Genomic DNA, 19,240 nt, shown 5'->3' with positions numbered 1-19,240 from the left:
CTGGACATATCAGGGACACTCCGGTTGTTAAGACTTGGACAAACATTTTCGCTTACCTCAACATATGATATGGGGAAGATTCCAATTTTATCCCCCAGCATTCCCTCTGCCCAGTTTTCGTCCACTCTGCGAATCACAGTCAGAATATCATCCTAGAAGAGAAAAGATGCAGAGTTTGTTACCATGCTGCTAACTAGCAGTTTCAGATCTTCTAGGAACAAACACCCAGGATAGAAGAATAATGAGGCTGAGAGAGAGAGCATGTTTTATTAAAACTCACGGAAGTGCCCACAGTAAGGCAACATTATTTGAGTAATAAAGTACACTGGATCCTGTTAAGAAAGGAACAAGATAAGCACGTTCGTTTGTTTCAGTTTTTGCTCATAAGGCATTTTTAAAAACAGCAGACCGCTTATAAAAGCCAAAATAATGACCCTTTGAGTAGATTAGAATAGATCCAGAAATGTAGTAATTTAGCAATGGTACAGTAGCCGTCTAGTTCTAGGTGTGCGAGTGGATAACTGGTCCTCTACACTAGGAGGAAAAATGTCTTGCATCAGCAGGACACGTCTGCAGAGACAGACAGGAACAGTTTCACTCTGAGGTTTGGTCAGGGTTAAGCCACAGAGCTTTTACAATCAACAGTTGTTAGATGCTCCAAAATCACAGTTTAGAAAAAACAGTATAGGTTGTAATTAAAACTCTTGCTAGAATCTCTAGTTCCAGCTTTAGCGACAATGTCCTATGTGGTAGGGCTATGGCCTGTACAGTCGTCTATAACTCACCTTAGTGAAGGGCAGGCAGTCCTTGTCTGCCTCCTTGTCTTTCAGCTCAAAGTCGTAGAGGGCCTTGCACTGTGGCGGGGGCTGCGGCAGCGGCTTGATGATCTGGACAAAGTTGGTGGGGAAGAAGCCGTGGACTCCGCCCATCTCTCCATGGTACCAATTCTCATCCACCTGGCGTCGCAGGATGATGATGTCACCCTTACTGAACTTGAGGTCCCCAGGTTCCTTTCCATCGTAGTTGTACAGGGCCTTGGCACAGGCCAGCTGGGGTACACCCTGGAGAGGGAGAGAAAGAGATGGAGAGTTCAGGCTATGTCCAAAACATCAGGACTCAAGCATAATTGAGCACCACTCAGAAGCACATTCATTTTTCAAATCCCAGAGAACTGTAATTGTGGACCAGAGCCACTAGGGACAAGAGCACAGCGAGGGGTAGTAGTGATGGGTCCATATGGGTCACTCACCACACGAGGGAATCAGGAATAAACCATCCAATAAACCACCCTGACCTGGGTAGAAAAACACTTTCAGACAGACCCTAACACCCTCACTCACAGCTAGCATTTCATCACTCACTCAGTGAATAATCTCCTTCCTCCAAGTCAGAGAGTGCCTCACTCACCACTCTCACGGACATTAATTATCTCAGTTGCTCTCTAACCGAGAAAGAGATTCAAACAATGTACCGAAAAGAAGCTTGGCCCAAAACAGACACCATTTACTATGGAAACCAAAGGAAGAAAAGTGTGTAGGCCTACTTGTAATAATAATAATAAATAATAATATAATTCTGCCTGCTCCCATACTTGTTATGGGAGCAGGCAGAAACAAGAAAGAGATAAGTGAACTGCATTCCCAATACAAGGAATAAACTAAATGTGCATCAATAGCTAGGTTTCCATCTAATTGATAACAGATTTTAATGCGAATATTCTAAAATGAATTATGCGAGAAACCGCAAAAGTTATTTTTATGTGCACTATGTCATCACGCACAGCCTTTTCTCTGCAACAAGTCCATTTGTTGGAAACACATCCCTGGTGGTAAATGCGCATATTGATTTTATGCGCATTTAGCACCAGTGATGTGTTTCCATCAAATTGACTTGATGCAGATAAAAGGCTGTGCGTGATGACGTAATGCACATAAAAATAACTTTTGCGGTTAAATTCCCATGTAAATTCTACTGATGGTTTTGTCAAAAAAAAAATCGTTATATAGTGAATGTGCCCACTCCGGTCTTGGCACGTGCGCTCTAGCCAACAGCTCCCAGATACAGTGCAGGTAGGATAGCCTACATGATGAGATTATTATGCCCTGGACAGTTTTCACAGAAGAATACTGTACCAAGTTAGCTAGCTGAATAAACTAAGTTAGTCTATTCCAAGAAAACATTGAACCGCTGTAGTTTAAAACAATTATAATTTCTAAAGTGGAAGTTGGGAGAGTTATATTTGAGTGTTTCAGTGAAACATAAGTGAGGGAGGCCCCGCTCTCTCGCTTTCCCAGATGTTTAGTTCATTTCATTCCGATCTCCTTTGCATTATTGTAGCCTTTTTCTGTAGCCTGTCAACTATGTGTCTGTCTATCCCTGTTCTCTCCTCTCTGCACAGGCCATAAAAACGCTTCACACCGCGTGGCTGCCACCACTCTAATCTGGTGGTCCCTGCGCGCACGACCCACGTGGAGTTCCAGGTCTCCGGCAGCCTCTGGAACTGCCGTTCTGCAGCCAACAAGGCAGAGTTCATCTCAGCCTATGCTACCCTCCAGTCCCTCGACTTCATGGCGCTGACGGAAACATGGATTACCACAGAAAACACTGCTACTCCTACTGCTCTTTCCTCGTCTGACCATGTGTTCTCGCATACCTCGAGAGCATCTGGTCAGCGCGGCGGTGGCACAGGAATCCTCATCTCTCCCAAGTGGACATTCTCTCTTTTTCCCCTGACCCATCTGTCTATCTCCTCATTTGAATTCCATGCTGTCACAGTCACTAGCCCATTCAAGCTTAACATCCTTGTCATTTATCGCCCTCCAGGTTCCCTTGAAGAGTTCATCAATGAGCTTGACGCCTTGATAAGTTCCTTCCTGAGGATGGCTCACCCCTCACAGTTCTGGGTGACTTTAACCTCCCTACATCTGCCTTTGACTCATTTCTCTCTGCCTCCTTCTTTCCACTCCTTTCCTCTTTTGACCTCACCCTCTCACCATCCCCCCCTACTCACAAGGCAAGCAATACGCTTGACCTCATCTTTACTAGATGCTGTTCTTCTACTAATCTCACTGCAACTCCCCTCCAAGTCTCCGACCACTACTTTGTATCCTTTTCTCTCCTCCAACACTACTCACTCTGCTTCTACTCAGATGGTAATGTGCCGTCGCAACCTTCGCTCTCTCTTTCCCGCTACGCTCTCCTCTTCCATCCTATCATCTCTTCCCTCTGCTAAATCCTTCTCCCTCCGATCTCCTGATTCTGCCTCCTCAACCCTCCTCTCCTCCCTTTCTGCATCTTTTGACTCTCTATGTCCCCTATCCTCCCAGCCTGTTCGGTCCTCCCCTCCTGCTCCGTGGCTTGACGACTCATTGCAAGCTCACAGAAGAGGGCTCCGGGCAGCCGAGCGGAAATGGAGGAAAACTAGACTCCCTGCGGACCTGTCATCTTTTCACTACCTCCTCTCTACATTCTCTTCCTCTATTTCTGCTGCTAAAGCCACTTTCTACCACTAAATTTCAAGCCTCTGCCTCTAACCCTAGGAAGCTCTTTGCCACCTTCTCCTCCCTGCTGAATCCTCCTCCTCCTCCCCCTCCCTCTCTGTGGATGACTTCGTCAACCATTTTGAAAAGAAGGTTGACGACATCCGATCCTAATTTATTAAGTCAAATGACACCGCTGGTCCTGCTCACACTGCCCTACCTTATGCTTTGACTTCTTTCTCCCCTCTCTCTCTCCAGATGAAATCTTGCGACTTGTGACGGCCGGCAGCCCAACAACCTGCCCGCTTGACCCTATTCCCTCCTCTCTTCTCCACACCATTTCTGGATACCTTCTCCCTTACCTCACCTCGCTCATCAACTCATCCTTGACCGCTGGCCATGTCCCTTCAGTCTTCAAGAGAGTGAGAGTTGCACCCCTCCTCAAAAAACCTACACTCGATCCCTCCGATGTCAACAACTACAGACCAGTATCCCTTCTTTCTTTTCTCTCCAAAACTCTTGAGCGTGCCGTCTCTAGCCAACTCTCCTGCTATCTCTCTCAGAATGACCTTCTTGATCCAAACCAGTCAGGTTTCAACACTGGTCATTCAACTGAGACTGCTCTTCTCTGTGTCACGGAGGCTCTCTGCACTGCTAAAGCTAACTCTCTTTCCTCTGCTCTTATCCTTCTAGACCTATCCGCTGCCTTTGATACTGTGAACCATCAGATCCTCCTTCTCCCCGAGTTGGGCATCTCTGGCGCTGCTCACTCTTGGATTGCGACCTACCTGACAGGTCGCTCCTACCAGGTGGCGTGGCGAGAATCTGTCTCCGCACCACGTTCTCTCACCACTGGTGTCCCCCAAGGCTCAGTTCTAGGCCCTCTCCTATTCTTTCTATACACCAAGTCACTTGGCTCTGTCATATCCTCACATGGTCTATCCTATCATTGCTACGCAGCCAACACACAATTAATTTGATCCTTTCCCACTTCTGATAACCAGGTGGCGAATCGCATCTCTGCATGTCTAGCAGACATATCAGTGTGGATGTCGGATCACCACCTCAAGCTGAACCTCGGCAAGATGGAGCTGCTCTTCCTCCCGGGGAAGGACTGCCCGCTCCATGATCTCGCCATCACGGTTGACAACTCCATTGTGTCCTCCTCCCAGAGTGCAAAGAACCTTGGCGTGACCCTGGACAACACGATCCTGCAGGTTCATGACATTCGCAGAGTACGACCCTACCTCACACAGAAAGTGGCACAGGTTCTAATCCAGGCACTTGTCATCTCCCGTCTGGATTACTGCAACTTGCTGTTGGCTGGGCTCCCTGCCTGTGCCCCACCCCTACAACTTATCCAGAATGCTGCAGCCTGTCTGGTGTTCAACCTTCCCAAGTTCTCTCATGTCACCCAGCTCCTCTGCACACTCCACTGGCTTCCAGTTGAGGCTCGCATCTGCTACAAGACCATTGTGCTTGCCTACGGAGCTGTGAAGGGAACGGCACCTCCTTACCTTCAGGCTCTGATCAGACCCTACACCCAAACGAGGGCACTACGTTCATCCACCTCTGGCCTGCTAGCTCCCCTACCTCTACGGAAGCACAGTTCCCGCTCAGCCCAGTCAAAGCTTTGCGCTGCTCTGGCACCCCAATGGTGGAACAAGCTCCCCCACGACGCCAGGACAGCGGAGTCACTGACCACCTTCCGGAGACACACTGGCTATCATAAGTTGAATGCACCAATTTGTAAGTCGCTCTGGATAAGAGTGTCTGCTAAATGAAGTAAATGTAAAAGAACAAGATGTTTTATTTGTCAAACGGCAGCCAAGCATTAATCATCAAGTCACCAGAATACGACCCTCGATATTTATTGGAAAGGAGCATCAAGCTTATCACCTTGCACTTCACCACTCTGTGAAGTTCATCATAACTTATTTCATCTGTAGCCTTATAAACGGCATACTTTCCCAGAGTCGTAGTGGGAGGACCACACAACATGTCATCCTGACTCCAATTTTACTTCGATATGATGGTTATTGTATCAATATTTGCACATAAAAGCACTCCACAAATGTATTGTTAACAAACTATAGTTTCGGCAAGTCGGTTAGGACATCTAGTTTGTGCATGACACAAGTAATTTTTCCTACAATTGTTTACAGACAGATTATTTTACTTATAATTCACTGTATCACAATTCCAGTGGGTCAGAAGTTTACATACACTAAGTTGACTGTGCCTTTAAACAGCTTGGAAAATTCCAGAAAATTATGTCATGGCTTTAGAAGCTTCTGATAGGCTAATTGACATCATTTGAGTCAATTGGAGGTGTACCTGTGGATGTATTTCAAGGCCTACCTTCAAACTCAGTGCCATTTGCTTGACATCATGGGAAAATCAAAAGAAATCAGCCAAGACCGCAGGAAAAAAATGGTAGACCTCCACAAGTCTGGTTCATCCTTGGGAGCAATTTCCAAACGCCTGAAGGTACCACGTTCATCTATACAAACAATAGTATGCAAGTATAAACACCATGGGACCACTCAGCCGTCATACCGCTCAGGAAGGAGACGCGTTCTGTCTCCTAGAGATGAACGTACTTTGGTGCAAAAAGCGCAAATCAATCCCAGAACAACAGCAAAGGACCTTGTGAAGAAGCTGGAGGAAACAGGTACAAAAGTATCTATATCCACAGTAAAACAAGTCTTATATCGACATAACCTGAAAGCCCGCTCAGCAAGGAAGAAGCCACTGCTCCAAAACCGCCATAAAAAAGACAGACTACGGTTTGCAACTGCACATGGGGACAAAGATCATACTTTTTGGAGAAATGTCCTCTGGTCTGATGAAACAAAAATAGAACTGTTTGGCCATAATGACCATCATTATGTTTGGAGGAAAAAGGGGACGGCTTGCAAGCCGAAGAACACCATCCCAACCGTGAAGCACGGGGGTGGCAGCATCATGCTGTGGGGGTGCTTTGCTGCAGGAGGGACTGGTGCACTTCACAAAATAGATGTCATCATGAGGAAGGAAGATTATGTGGAAATATTGAAGCAACATCTCAAGACATCAGTCAGGAAGTTAAAGCTTGGTCGCAAATGGATCTTCCAAATGGACAATGACCCCAAGCATACTTCCAAAGTTGTGGCAAAATGGCTTAAGGACAACAAAGTCAAGGTATTGGAGTGGCCATCACAAAGCCCTGACCTCAATCCTATAGAAAATGGTGTGGGCAGAACTGAAAAAGAGTGTGCGAGCAAGGAGGCCTACAAACCTGACTCAGTTACACCAGCTCTGTCAGGCGCAATGGGCCAAAATTCACCCAATTTATTGTGGAAAGCTTGTTTATTTTATTTTTATTTCACCTTTATTTAACCAGGTAAGCCAGTTGAGAACAAGTTCTCATTTACAACTGCGACCTGGCCAAGATAACGCAAAGCCTTGTGGAAGGCTTCTCGAAATGTTTGACCCAAAGTAAACAATTTAAAGGCAATGCTACCAAATACTAATTGAGTGTATGTAAACTTCTGACCCACTGGGAATGTGATGAAATAAATAAAAGCTGAAATAAATCATTCTCTACTATTATTCTGACATTTCACATTCTTAAAATAAAGTGGTGATCCTAACTTACCTAAGACAGGGAATTTTTACTAGGATTAAATGTCAGGAATTGTGAAAAACTGAGTTTAAATGTATTTGGCTAAGGTGTATGTAAACTTCCAACTTCAACTGTATGTCTCTCTGTCTGTGTATGTGTGTAATACAGAAGTCTAAATGCCCTGGACCTGGCCCAGTTCTTTCCCCCAGGAAGGTTAGGTGGTCTCGACTTGCTAGTTTGGAGGCCTGAAAGGACCATTCAGGGGTGACAGGGAGGTTCAATGAGCCCCATTCAAGATGGCTGTCCAAGAGGAGGGCACCTATCCAAAAAGCCTCTACCCCCTCACATCCCTCCCTCTACTCTGTTAGAGGCCTTTAGAAGTGCTCAGAATCACAAATACTACCAACAGTGTCTGAATCTGAGCACTGACAGAGGAAATAAGCTAGATATCAGGGAGAGAAAGAGATAAAGATACAGTCAGAGGTAAAGAGAAATAGGGAAAGAGAGGGTCTGGGACAGAGGGAGAGAGCTCAGAGAAACAGCACAGGAGGAGAGAGAAAGCTAGAAAGCGGACAAGAGAGGTCACCTAAAACCCTCACAAATTTTTACAGATGCACCATTGAGAGCATCCTGTCGGGCTGTATCACCGCCTGGTACGGCAACTGCACCGCCCGCAACCGCAGGGCTCTCCAGAGGGTGGTGCGGTCTGCCGAACGCATTACCGGGGGAAACCTATCCGCCCTCCAGGACACCTACAGCACCCGATGTCACAGGAAGACCAAAAAGATAATCAAGGACAACTACCACCCGAGCCACTGCCTGTTCACCCCGCTATCATCCAGAAGGCTGGGACTGAGAGAATGAAAAACAGCTTCTATCGCAAGGCCATCAGACTGTTAAATAGCCATCACTAGCACATTAGAGAGGCTGCTGCTACCTATTGAAATCACTGGCCACTTTAAGAAATGGAACACTAGTCACTTTAATAATGTTTACATATCTTACACTACTCATATGTATATACGGTAATATTCTACTGTATCTTAGTCCATGCCGCTCTGTCATTGCTTGTACATATATGTATATATTCGTAAATTCCATTCCTTACTTAGATTTGTGTGTATTGGATATATATATATATATATATATATATATATATATATATATATATATATATATATATATATGTTGTGAAATTGTTAGATATTACTTGTTAGATATTACTGCACTGTCAGAGCTTGAAGCACAAGCATTTCGCTACACCCGCAATAACATCTGCTAAACACGTGTATGTGACAAATAAAATTGGATTTGAGAGAGATGGAAGTGTTTGGAGGCAGCAGGCGCTGCAGTCTTGTTAAAGGCTAACGAAGCGTTTAGCGGCTGAGAGGAGAACACAGAGCTGTGAAGCTGAGCCAGGGTGACATCAACCGCTGCACACAATCACATTGCCCTGCCTGGACTTGGCCCCGCCCTGACTGGGCCTCATAGCCAATCACACGCTGCACAGGATGGCCAGGGCTGTGAGGTGGGAGGGGGCCCAGGGGAGAGAGAATAGAGCGGGGCAGGCAGCCCCCCAGCCAGCACACTGCTGCTGCTCTAGAACTGGGCTTCTGAGGGGAAAGCAGACCTTTGAGACAGCCTGGTCCTGTGCTGGCACTGAGTTTTGTGATGTAAATGCACATTAACTTTAAAAACCGTTTGTTTAAAAAATTACAAATCAGGTACTGCAGAAGAGGGGGAGGAGAGCCAAAAGCAGGACTGATATGAACATTTGTACAATTAGACTGTACAATTCATTAGCCTCATTTTCATGACATGGCTGTTTGTTCAACAATGGTCCAAATGCGTGCTCTAGACACAGCACTACACAACAGAACCACAACTACAGTCAGTGAATTGACATTAATCTCCTCACAAACCCATTGCTCTGCAGTCCAGTAGTGTTTCCCACAACACAGACTCTCTCCCTCTGTCGACTCGATACCCCTCTTCTGGCCTCACACAAGAGGGGCTGTCAGCAGATTTACATTTCCCTGTTTCACCCAGCTTAACAGAGGGAGAGAGAGAGTTGGGAAAGAGAGATGGGTGGGGGTGTCGAATAGGAGGGGGTTGAAGAGAGGGAGTGGGCTTCTGAATGGAAGAGTTGGTCTGTATGAATGAGATGGAAAAGGAAGGGAGGAAGGGGGTGGGTGTTGTTTCCGGTTTGCAACCATGGAAACTATGCAGATGTGTCTGAACTGGACCAACATAAAAGGAGTTTAATCCAGGCTTCAGTCCAGTCCAAACACCTCGCCGTCAGCTCCCCCACCCCCCAGTTGTAGTTTCCAACAGGCCAATATTCTAAATAGTTTAGCACAGAAACGTGGTAATTAACTACAATGACCATAATCCATTGTGTTTCTTTAACACCTGCTATGTAAAAGAGAGAAGAATGCATGACCGATAGAGAGCAGTTGCTACACAATGTATCTCTACCTGAAAATACATGTGATTGATAGTTGGTATTCAGCAGTCATAAAAGTATGCCTTATTTACTTTTAAGACCTACTAAAATAGTGATTATGTCAGACAGAATAGGCAGCAGCTCTATAGAGATGAGATGATGACTTGGAATGAAATAATAAAGTCATCAAATAAAATAAATGTAATACACACAACTGAAATATTTTATTAAAGTAATGTGAATAAATGATGGTTAATAAGTGATAAGCAGTAATGGGCAGTCACTACCATCATGGGACTTTTATTAATTGTTTTATTCTGTGTTACAGCATTCAACCCACATAATACATAGTGCATTTCATGTAAAAAATAAATAAGCACTAATCGCTCAGCACTACTGGGTTTCTCAATGTACCAGTCTCTGCCAGTGCCTGCTTGTTTATAAAAAAGAGAGTGTATCCTCCATCCAACCCCACACAAATGGTACAATCCAGCTAGTCTCTCTTCAGAATGAGAGTCACTGTTCCACTGTGTTTTTATGGCTTTTAACCCCCACCCAGAGAGCGAGGCAGACAGAACAGACTGCCGCAGCTCAGCCTCTCCACTCCCACAGATAAGGCCTTGTCATGTCCCACCACTGTGTTGTGTTGAGGTGAGGTGGCTGGGGCCCAGATCACCTCCCTTCCCAGCAATGAGATGGAGATCTATAATATACTGAACAAAAATATAAATGCAACATGTAAAGTGTTGATCCTATGTTTCATGAGCTGAAATAAAAAATCCCAGAAATGTTCCATACACACAAAAAACATATCTCTGTCAAATGTTGTGCACAAATTTGTTTACATTCCTGTTAGTCAGCATTTCTCTTTGCCAAGATCATCTATCCTCCTGACAGGTCTGGCATATTAAGAAGCTGATTTAACAGCATGATCATGACACAGGTGCACCTTGTGCTGGGGACAATAAAAGGCCACTCTAAAATGTGCAGTATTGTCACAACACAATGCCACAAATGTCTGAAGTGTTGAGGGAGCGTGCAATTGGCATGCTGACTACAGGAATGTCCACCAGAGCTGTTGCCAGAGAATTGAATGTTCATTTCTCTACCATAAGCCAGCTCCAACGTAGTTTTAGAGAATTTGGCGGTACGTCCAACCGGCCTCACAACCGCAGGCCTCACAACCGCAGACCACGTATAACCACATCAGCCCAGGACCTCCATATCCGGCTTCTTCACCTGCGGGATAGGTTGAGACCAGCCACCCAGACAGCTGATGAAACTGAGGAGTATTTCTGTCTGTAATAAAGCCCTTTTGTGGCAAAGAACTCATTCTGATTGGCTGTGCCTGGCTCCCCAGTGGGTGGGCCTATGCCCAGTCATGTGAAATCCATAGATTAGGGCCTAATTCATTTCAATTGACTGATTTCCTTATACATTTACATTTTAGTCATTTAGCAGACGCTCTTATCCAGATGAACTGTAACTCAGTAAAATCGTTGAAATTGTTGCGTTTATATTTTTTTGTTCAGTATAGATACTGCTTTAATTACAGCTTTCTCCCTCCCTCCCTCCCTCCCTCCCTCTCCAGACCACATTAACAGCTGCTCTGAAAGAAACGTTTAAATGGAAGTCATCATTCAGCGGTATAACTCAGTGTCAGACAGAGCAGAGAGAGCACCTCTAATGAGAATCTGACTACAGGCCACAACTAATCACATCTGTCCTGGTTATAGATTTAAGCACATGATTAGACAGTACACGTCACAGACCCACTGAGAGTGTGGACTATGGCTGAACAACAAGTACACACACTTCCATATCATGCATGAGAAGCTGACTACACAACATTATTTTGATCCACAATGCACACCTATAAGGGAATCTCAGCCGCTCTCTAATGTGTGTGTGTGCGTGCAATAACAGTAGTAACAGGCTGTGTTGTGTGTAAGGCAATATTACCAGGCATCAGATGGTGTGTGTGTAATCCTACCTTCATCAGAGATAATGCAATTAGACAGAAGTGGAGTGCTAAGGGGATTTGGCTGTAATAGTGTTTACTTAAGTTCCACAACATCGGATCATTACAGAATTACAACACTGTTCACACCACAGCACCGCCAAATGTCAACAACCAGCGAGCAAACAGATAACACAAATACACAACGCACACAGGCACACAGCGAGACAGACAGGGTAAGCTTAGGTCACCGACTGTGGACTAGACTAACCTTAACCATATCCTAGCTGCCAGTGACGACAGCAGCACTAGAAAAACAATCATAGGTTATGAACCTGCCATCTGGCATGATTTATATGTACTGTAATAGATTATGAAGAGAATGTCTGCTGCTCATCCACACAGCTACTCTACCCAGTAAGAGTAAGCCTACTGTTCGGAGCGGTCACAGATGGCCATTGGACACACAGTCCATAGGCAGGCCTTGGCCCAAGAAATCCACAGTCTGGAGCATTGAGGATGACAGTAGAGTGGTTCTTCTTCCAGACAACAAGTATTTATTTCCAGCCAGGCCTCCTGTCTCTCCCCCCTGGGCTAGAGCTCCCATATGGAGACCCCTAGAGACTCAGCAGGGGGTTGGGACAAGTAGGCGGCCGACCGTACAGCCACAGGGGGGGCATCTGCCTGCCCCCCCACCAACCCAACCCAGACATTCCTGGAGAGGGAACAGTATCTTCCTCCGACCAAAAAGTGGCATTCTGTCTTCATTAACATGTCACTGTGTACTGCTCAGCCTCCCCTAGTGTTGAGAAAGCACACATTGTGGAAGTGTGGAATTCGAGGGGCAGGCGCAATCTTGTTTTCATTAGAGCGCCATTACTTTAAATTGGTTCCTAATAGTCTTGTTTATGACCACTGGGAGACAGCAGCCTTCCCCATTCTCTCTCTGCACACACAATCCTGGGGGGCTTATGACTGTGTGCCTGTCATATGCAGGGACAGGACTAGGGACAGTCAAGGAAAGAATGAACTAGTTTGAAGAGAGGAGGAGGTGGTTTGATGTACAGGTTGATGTGAGCCAGTCAGAGGTAAGAGCGAGCAGACTCAGTCAGGACACATGGAGACACAGAGCAAATGAGGATCAGGAGAGAGGCTGAGTGAGTGACATGTTAAAGAAATATACTTACTACTCCTGCCTGAGTCCTCTAAATGATATCTGAGTCCTGTAAAGGTTGTTAGCTCAGGAGTCCAGGCTGAGGCGAATCTACCTCCAGTACTCTAAGATGACCTCATAAACTGGTCTGTTCATTGAGCTAGAGAGAGCAGCTACCTAGCGTCACTGCTCCTCCACCTGCCCGCCTGCCGCCCTCTCGCATGGAACCAACCCTGAGACAAAGGCTAACTTCCAACTACTGGTTTCTATGGCAACCCATCTCTGCGTGCCTTTTTTGGGACTGTTTATGGGTCTATTGACAATGTACTGAATCTTATGAAAGAGAGTCATTCAAAGTCAGAGGGGTATCCAGTTCTGGGGGGCCCGGGGGGGGGCTTAGGGCAGAGCTGAAGTTAGAGGGGTAAAAGCAACATTATAAACTGGGTGGTTCGAGCCCTGAATGCAGATTGGCTGACAGCTGTGGTATATCAGACCGTATACAACGGGTATGACAACATGTATTTTTATTGCTCTAATTACGTTGGTAATCAGTTTATAATAGCAATTATAGCAGTTTATAAGGCACCTCAGGGGTTTGTGGTATATGGCCAATATACCATGGCTAAGGGCTGTATCAAGGCACTCCGCGTTGCGAGAACAGCCCTTAGCCGTGGTATATTGGCCATATACCACACCCACTCGTGCCTTATTGCTTAAGTAACACACAATATCCGAGTGAACAGATGCACGTCTTCCAATGTGAGGAGTTGGCAATTAACCATTAGTTTAGCTTCCTTTGTGTTTCTGTTGGAAGTCTTCAAGTCTTCACTACTTAGAGTGAGAGATAGGAGGCACGCACAGACAGACAGGCATATGTCTGGAGGCCAGATGGAGCTCTGGCTCACACATGAACGTCCTTTCAGGCAACTCTACTACTGGCTCTGTGTATTATTGGCACTGTAGATATTCCTGTTCCTCTTCCTATCCCTACATCAGGTCACTAAAGGGCTTTCTCATCCAGACTAATACACATACCAAGAGGCATTGCTTCCCCTCCTCTGAGTTATAAACACACACCTCAGGAGTAACCACTCGTTGACGCCAACAAATTCTCCCTTTACGGCCTATTCACTGGACCTGGGCTGCAGTGGGGGCTCCTGGGAATTGCAGTCCTTGGCTATGATCAAAGCGGCCTCTCCTGGAGTCTGGACACAGAGAGGGCCCATGAGGCAGCCATGTGTAGGCCTAAACCAGAAACTAGGCTACATTCAGAATTCACTTTAAGAGAGGGGAAAAATCTATAAAAACATTAAACATATGGAAGTACAACTAAGACATTGCTGAGGCGGGAGCATTTAGTAAGCTACAGATTAGTCATCAAAAAGAAACCAGTTTGCCAGGAAGGGGGTCTGGGTTTATGAAAGACTTATGGCAACAACGCACTCAGCCATACGGTTTTCATAAAGCTGTGAGCGACTGTGTGTGTGTGTCTGTTTGTCTGTGTGTAGTGAAGGTGCCATTTTCATGAGCATGTGTGTGCATGTGTGTAGACTCGCTGTGAGTATGTGTGTGCGGACCGTGTGTGTGCATGTGTGTGTGTGTGTGTCTAGCCTTTACCTGGCTGGTTGGCCCCATTCCAGCGTTGAAGGCTCGTTCTGGGTGGCCCTGGATCACACAGTCTGTCTGGCTAAAGCAGCAGACCTGAGAGAACAGAACCCTCCATCTCTGTGCCAGTTCATACACTGACTAGGCTTTAAGACTCTCTCTCACACAGGAAAGAGCCCACTCACATTAAACTGAGGAGACGACCAAAAGACAGAGGGACTAGAGGAAGATGGAGAGAGAGGAGGAAGAGGGAGGGAGAGAGAGAGAGAGAGAGGGACACAGTGAGATAGGAGTGTCAATGTGATGCTGTATGATGGGACTGACAGAACCTACACTCCAACATGAGCCAGAAACGCACAGAGACATGTAGAGACAGCAGGCCCTTCCGGCCAGGACTAATCTAATGCAGCAGGAACAGCTGGGAGAGGTAGGAGGACAAACAACCAGAAATATGTTCCCTTTACATCCCTGCCTGCAGTGAGGCGAGAGAGAGCGCAAGAGAGTGAGGGGTACAATACAAGATATTTCACTAATCCACCACAGATATCTTTCACTGGGCCAGCTTGGCCACTCAGAGACCGTGCAGTCACTACAGCTTGGCCACACAGAGACCGTGCAGTCACTACAGCTTGGCCACACAGAGACCGTGCAGTCACTACAGCTTGGCCACACAGAGACCGTGCAGTCACTACAGCTTGGCCACTCAGAGACCGTGTAGTCACTACAGCTTGGCCACACAGAGACCGTGCAGTCACTACAGCTTGGCCACACAGAGACCGTGCAGTCACTACAGCTTGGCCACACAGAGACCGTGCAGTCACTACAGCTTGGCCACACAGAGACCGTGCAGTCACTACAGCTTGGCCACTCAGAGACCGTGTAGTCACTACAGCTTGGCCACACAGAGACCGTGCAGTCACTACAGCTTGGCCACACAGAGACCGTGCAGTCACTACAGCTTGGCCACACAGAGACCGTGCAGTCACTACAGCTTGGCCACTCAGAGACCGTGCAGTCACTACAGCTTGGCCAGGCAGAGACCGTGCAGTCACTACAGCTTGGCCACACAGAGACCGTGTAGTCACTACAGCTTGGCCACACAGAGACCGTGCAGTCACTACAGCTTGGCCACACAGAGACCGTGCAGTCACTACAGCTTGGCCACTCAGAGACCGTGCAGTCACTACAGCTTGGCCACTCAGAGACCGTGCAGTCACTACAGCTTGGCCACTCAGAGACCGTGCAGTCACTACAGCTTGGCCACTCAGAGACCGTGCAGTCACTACAGCTTGGCCACGCAGAGACCGTGCAGTCACTAAAAGCAATACATCTAAAACAACTCCGCCGCTTTTCTCTGTCATTTCCCTCTCCTCTTCTCCCAGTCCATCTTGCTCTGGCTGAGGGGGAGGCATGTTAAATGGGCTGAGTCGTGCTGCTCCAGACTGAAGAAGATGTGTTTGGTGATGGGCTGAGAGAACTGAAGAGTGGAGCAGGCTATTAGACTGGCCCTGAGAAGCTCAACATCCATACATTCAACTCCTCTCTCTCCAGCTTTAGCATAAATAAAAAAGTGAGATTAGGATGAATATAGGGGGATTACTTCAAATGTCAAAGTTATCAGTGTATTGAGTGTGGCTTGGAATAAGCTGAATAGTAAGCGCCTCTTCAGATCTCTCCACTCCCGGCTCTTAGAAGGGAGCAATACATCAGCAGGCTTTTGTTCCAGTCAGTCAGTCAGCCAGCCATTCAGACTGAGGCAGAGCCAGCTGTTCCTGTCCTGCTGGGTCAGACGGGACTGATTTAGCCCTGGGCGTGGTAGTGGCACTGAGAGGGTTAATGGCCAGGCAGACAGCAGCTCCCCAGGTCCTGAATTAGCAGCGTTTAGACTAGAGACACACCAACCAAGTTAAAATTCACTCCACAGTCAATTTATTTTCCTTCTTCTGATTACAGGGCTGTGATTGGGCACTGATGAGCCATGACCAATGAACATTGTTTGGACTTTAGGTTGTGGGTTGGTCCTGGTGGTTTCAGACCAGTGGCCTTTAGGCCGGAGTTTGACCTTTTGGGTCTCAGACCAGTGGGCATCAGACTTCGGGGACAGAAAGGAAACAGTGGGCAGCTGAACAGTTGTTTGCATTGGCTGGTATTTGGACGCCTCTACAGTTGACAAACAAAGCCAGCGTATACGCAGTCGTGAAAAAGGGCCAGTTCACAAATGCCTCATCTGTTCCCCCTCTCAAAGACCATCACAGCTATGTCCATCACTCACCATTCTGTGAGAAAGTGTGTGTGTGTGTGTGTGTGTGTGTGTGTGTGTGTGTGTGTGCGCGCGTATCCATGCCATTCAGTATGGGAGTGTGTGTCTTGTTTGCAGTGTTCTCCCCTAAACACCCACAGCTCAGATCTAACGTCTAACTGCTAGCTTTTCTTCTCGTCTGATGAATGCTGGCAGAGAGCAAGGGACAACTGACTGGCTGTTCAGGAGCTCACAGACAGACCGCTTTACTGTTCACTTGTTTTCCCCCCCAGAGTTTCCAGCTTGTGCAACCCCCTTACTAGACCTGACCCCAGTCTGTCCAGTCTACCAAGACCATGACTGAGTCTCCTGAAGTCATGTGTTAACTCTTGAAGTATGGGAAGCAACAAACTGTTTTTGATGTTTGTTCACAAAGTGGGTAAATAATCTGGGTTGGTCCAGACTGACCCGAGCCTCTGTAGAACAGCCAGCCCTCCCATTATCATCTTATCAGACTGAAGGCGTCAGGCCAGACTAACAACAGCCAGCCAGGGAGGGAAGGAAGGGCTCCTGTTCTATTGAGGCCCACACCACAACCCTCCCTGGTTGCTGTGGTTACTGATCAGCCCACCCTAATGACATTATGATCTGGCTGGCTGGTGGTGAGAAGGGAAGGGACTGGGAGGGGCTGTGTGTTTCTGGCTCCAGAGGTCATGAGGCAGTGAGACTAATGAGGTTCCCACCCTGTCATTATCAGCAGCTCAGAGCCCAGCTCACACATTCATACCACACACAATATCAATACACCTGGACTGTGACACCTGGCTGAGATTTCAACACTGTGCACTGACTGCATGGTTACAGAGTAGAGACATGGGTCTCCCTGCACCTGTGTGGGTCAGGGTACCTGGTAATTGTTTGCTTTTGGCCTATAAAAAAATAGAAACAATTACTGCCAGCCAATTGTCCTGGAGAATAAAAAAATCCCATTGCAAAATAATGTTTTTTTTAGCCTATTCATTTATGCTAATACTAGTCGATGTAAATCCATTTGAATGGTTATGGTTCTATAGGTTAATTTGCATTATTTAGTGGAGTTAAGTTGGGGCATGTACAGTATATAAGTTATGCATCGTATTTATCACCCGTACAGCATACAGATACAGAGCCTTTGAGCAGAAAATCTGTCAGACTACAGCTGCTGCTACAGCATCTCAAACAGCAAATGCATCGGCAACGGAAGGCTTTATCAGCGCTTCACACACACCACTTTGCAATGAGCTGGAGCCAGTATGCATTTTGAAAACATATACCGAATTGTTTGAAACCTGAACTTTTTACTAAATATGAGGCAGGTCTCACCTTTCTTTCAAGTAGCCTAGCCAAAATCAGACCATATGCGGAGGCAATAATTTTATATAAACTTTATTACATTTTCCAGTAGCCAAAGGCACAATCCTAGTCATATTAGCAACCCATGCTAGTTGTTGCATATTAGATCTCCTCTCTACATTTCTAACGGATGCTTTCATCTCGGTCACATGAAACCGCTCGCATGTGCGGTACGCTTTTGACAACTGTGTTTTCCCGCTAATTGTAGTATGGAATGAACATTTGAGTGTAGCCTACTGCCTTGTACGCATTGCTGCACTTATGTGAAGAAATAATAGTTGATCAACATGTTAAGCTAAACATTCAGATCTGTTGCATCAGACTCATTGCTTTTTAACATTTTCTTTATGTAGCCTAGGCCTACTGGTTGTATGAATTTGGGCTCTATCTTCCCACAACTGTCCCTGAGTCTGTTTGGAATAGGCTATTTCTCGACAAGCTGACCAACGGAATAAGTCAACTTTTCTACTATGGGGGATAGTAGATTGACATAGGCTAGTGATTTTGTTGTTCGTTACGCATCTTATTGGCTGAGAAAGTAAATGTGGACTGTTATTCTAACATCTTCAAAATGCGCATCAGAATTCGGTAAGAATGACGCACGTCGTTTCATCCTCGACTTGCATGTTCTGTTAATATGAATGACCATAATCTAAATGTGATTTCTGTCATTCTGAGCACCGTGGGTGGATGCCCTAATCAGGTTATGCACCCAATGCATATGGGTCCGGTAAATTTCTCAAATGTCCGGTAAATGAAAATGCTGCTGGTAAAATGTCTGGTGCCACATTTTCCTAATGGAAACCCTGGTGTGGGTCATGCAAGATTTTTTATATACCGGACATTTGAGAAATTTACCAGACATCCATATGCACTGGGTGCGTAACGCATTAAGGCGTCCACCCACGGTGCTCAAAATCACATTTAGATTATTGTAATTCATTTTAACAGACTAGAAATTAGCCTGTAAAGTTAATAAAGTAGAATGATGTTCTTATAAACATGACAGGTTTTATTGAAAAGCTAAACATTGCCCGTTGAGTCTTCATCCCTGATATAAATCATAACTGAATATCAAAAAATTGCCTAGAAGAACAAGTCACCTACACAGTAATAAAAAACAATTTCTAAATATATTTCTATAATATAATTAGCAAACAACATGCATGCAAATTAACGTCAGATTTGACTTTTTATAGCAGGTTAGGAGAACTAGATTAAGGTTAGGAAAATGGTTAGGGTTAGCTAAAATGCAAAGAAATGCAACATTTGACTTTTTATTTGACAAAAGCTTGATCCCTTCTAGCCATGACTGGGCCGTCCTGCCCGACTCCCCATTCCCTCTGGGATTCAGCACCA

At 46.0% G+C, this 19,240-nt stretch overlaps 1 protein-coding gene across 1 annotated transcript in view; it reads right to left on the bottom strand.

Moving 5' to 3' along the window:
- Positions 1 to 19,240, bottom strand: part of sh3rf1 (SH3 domain containing ring finger 1) — a gene marked incomplete at both ends in the record, with an annotated part of 63,174 nt that overhangs the window by 29,260 nt on the left and 14,674 nt on the right. The window contains 3 exons of the mRNA XM_084163400.1: positions 57 to 152; positions 786 to 1,061; positions 14,263 to 14,328. Coding sequence (XP_084019526.1) covers positions 57 to 152; positions 786 to 1,061; positions 14,263 to 14,328 — 438 coding nt within the window. The remainder of the gene's footprint in view (positions 1 to 56; positions 153 to 785; positions 1,062 to 14,262; positions 14,329 to 19,240) is intronic.

Source organism: Coregonus lavaretus, assembly GCF_964263955.1.
Source record: "Coregonus lavaretus genome assembly, chromosome: 6".
Classification (NCBI taxonomy): domain Eukaryota; kingdom Metazoa; phylum Chordata; class Actinopteri; order Salmoniformes; family Salmonidae; genus Coregonus; species Coregonus lavaretus.
Note: the sequence above shows the minus strand (reverse complement) of the source record. Positions and strands in the feature narration are given on the sequence as shown.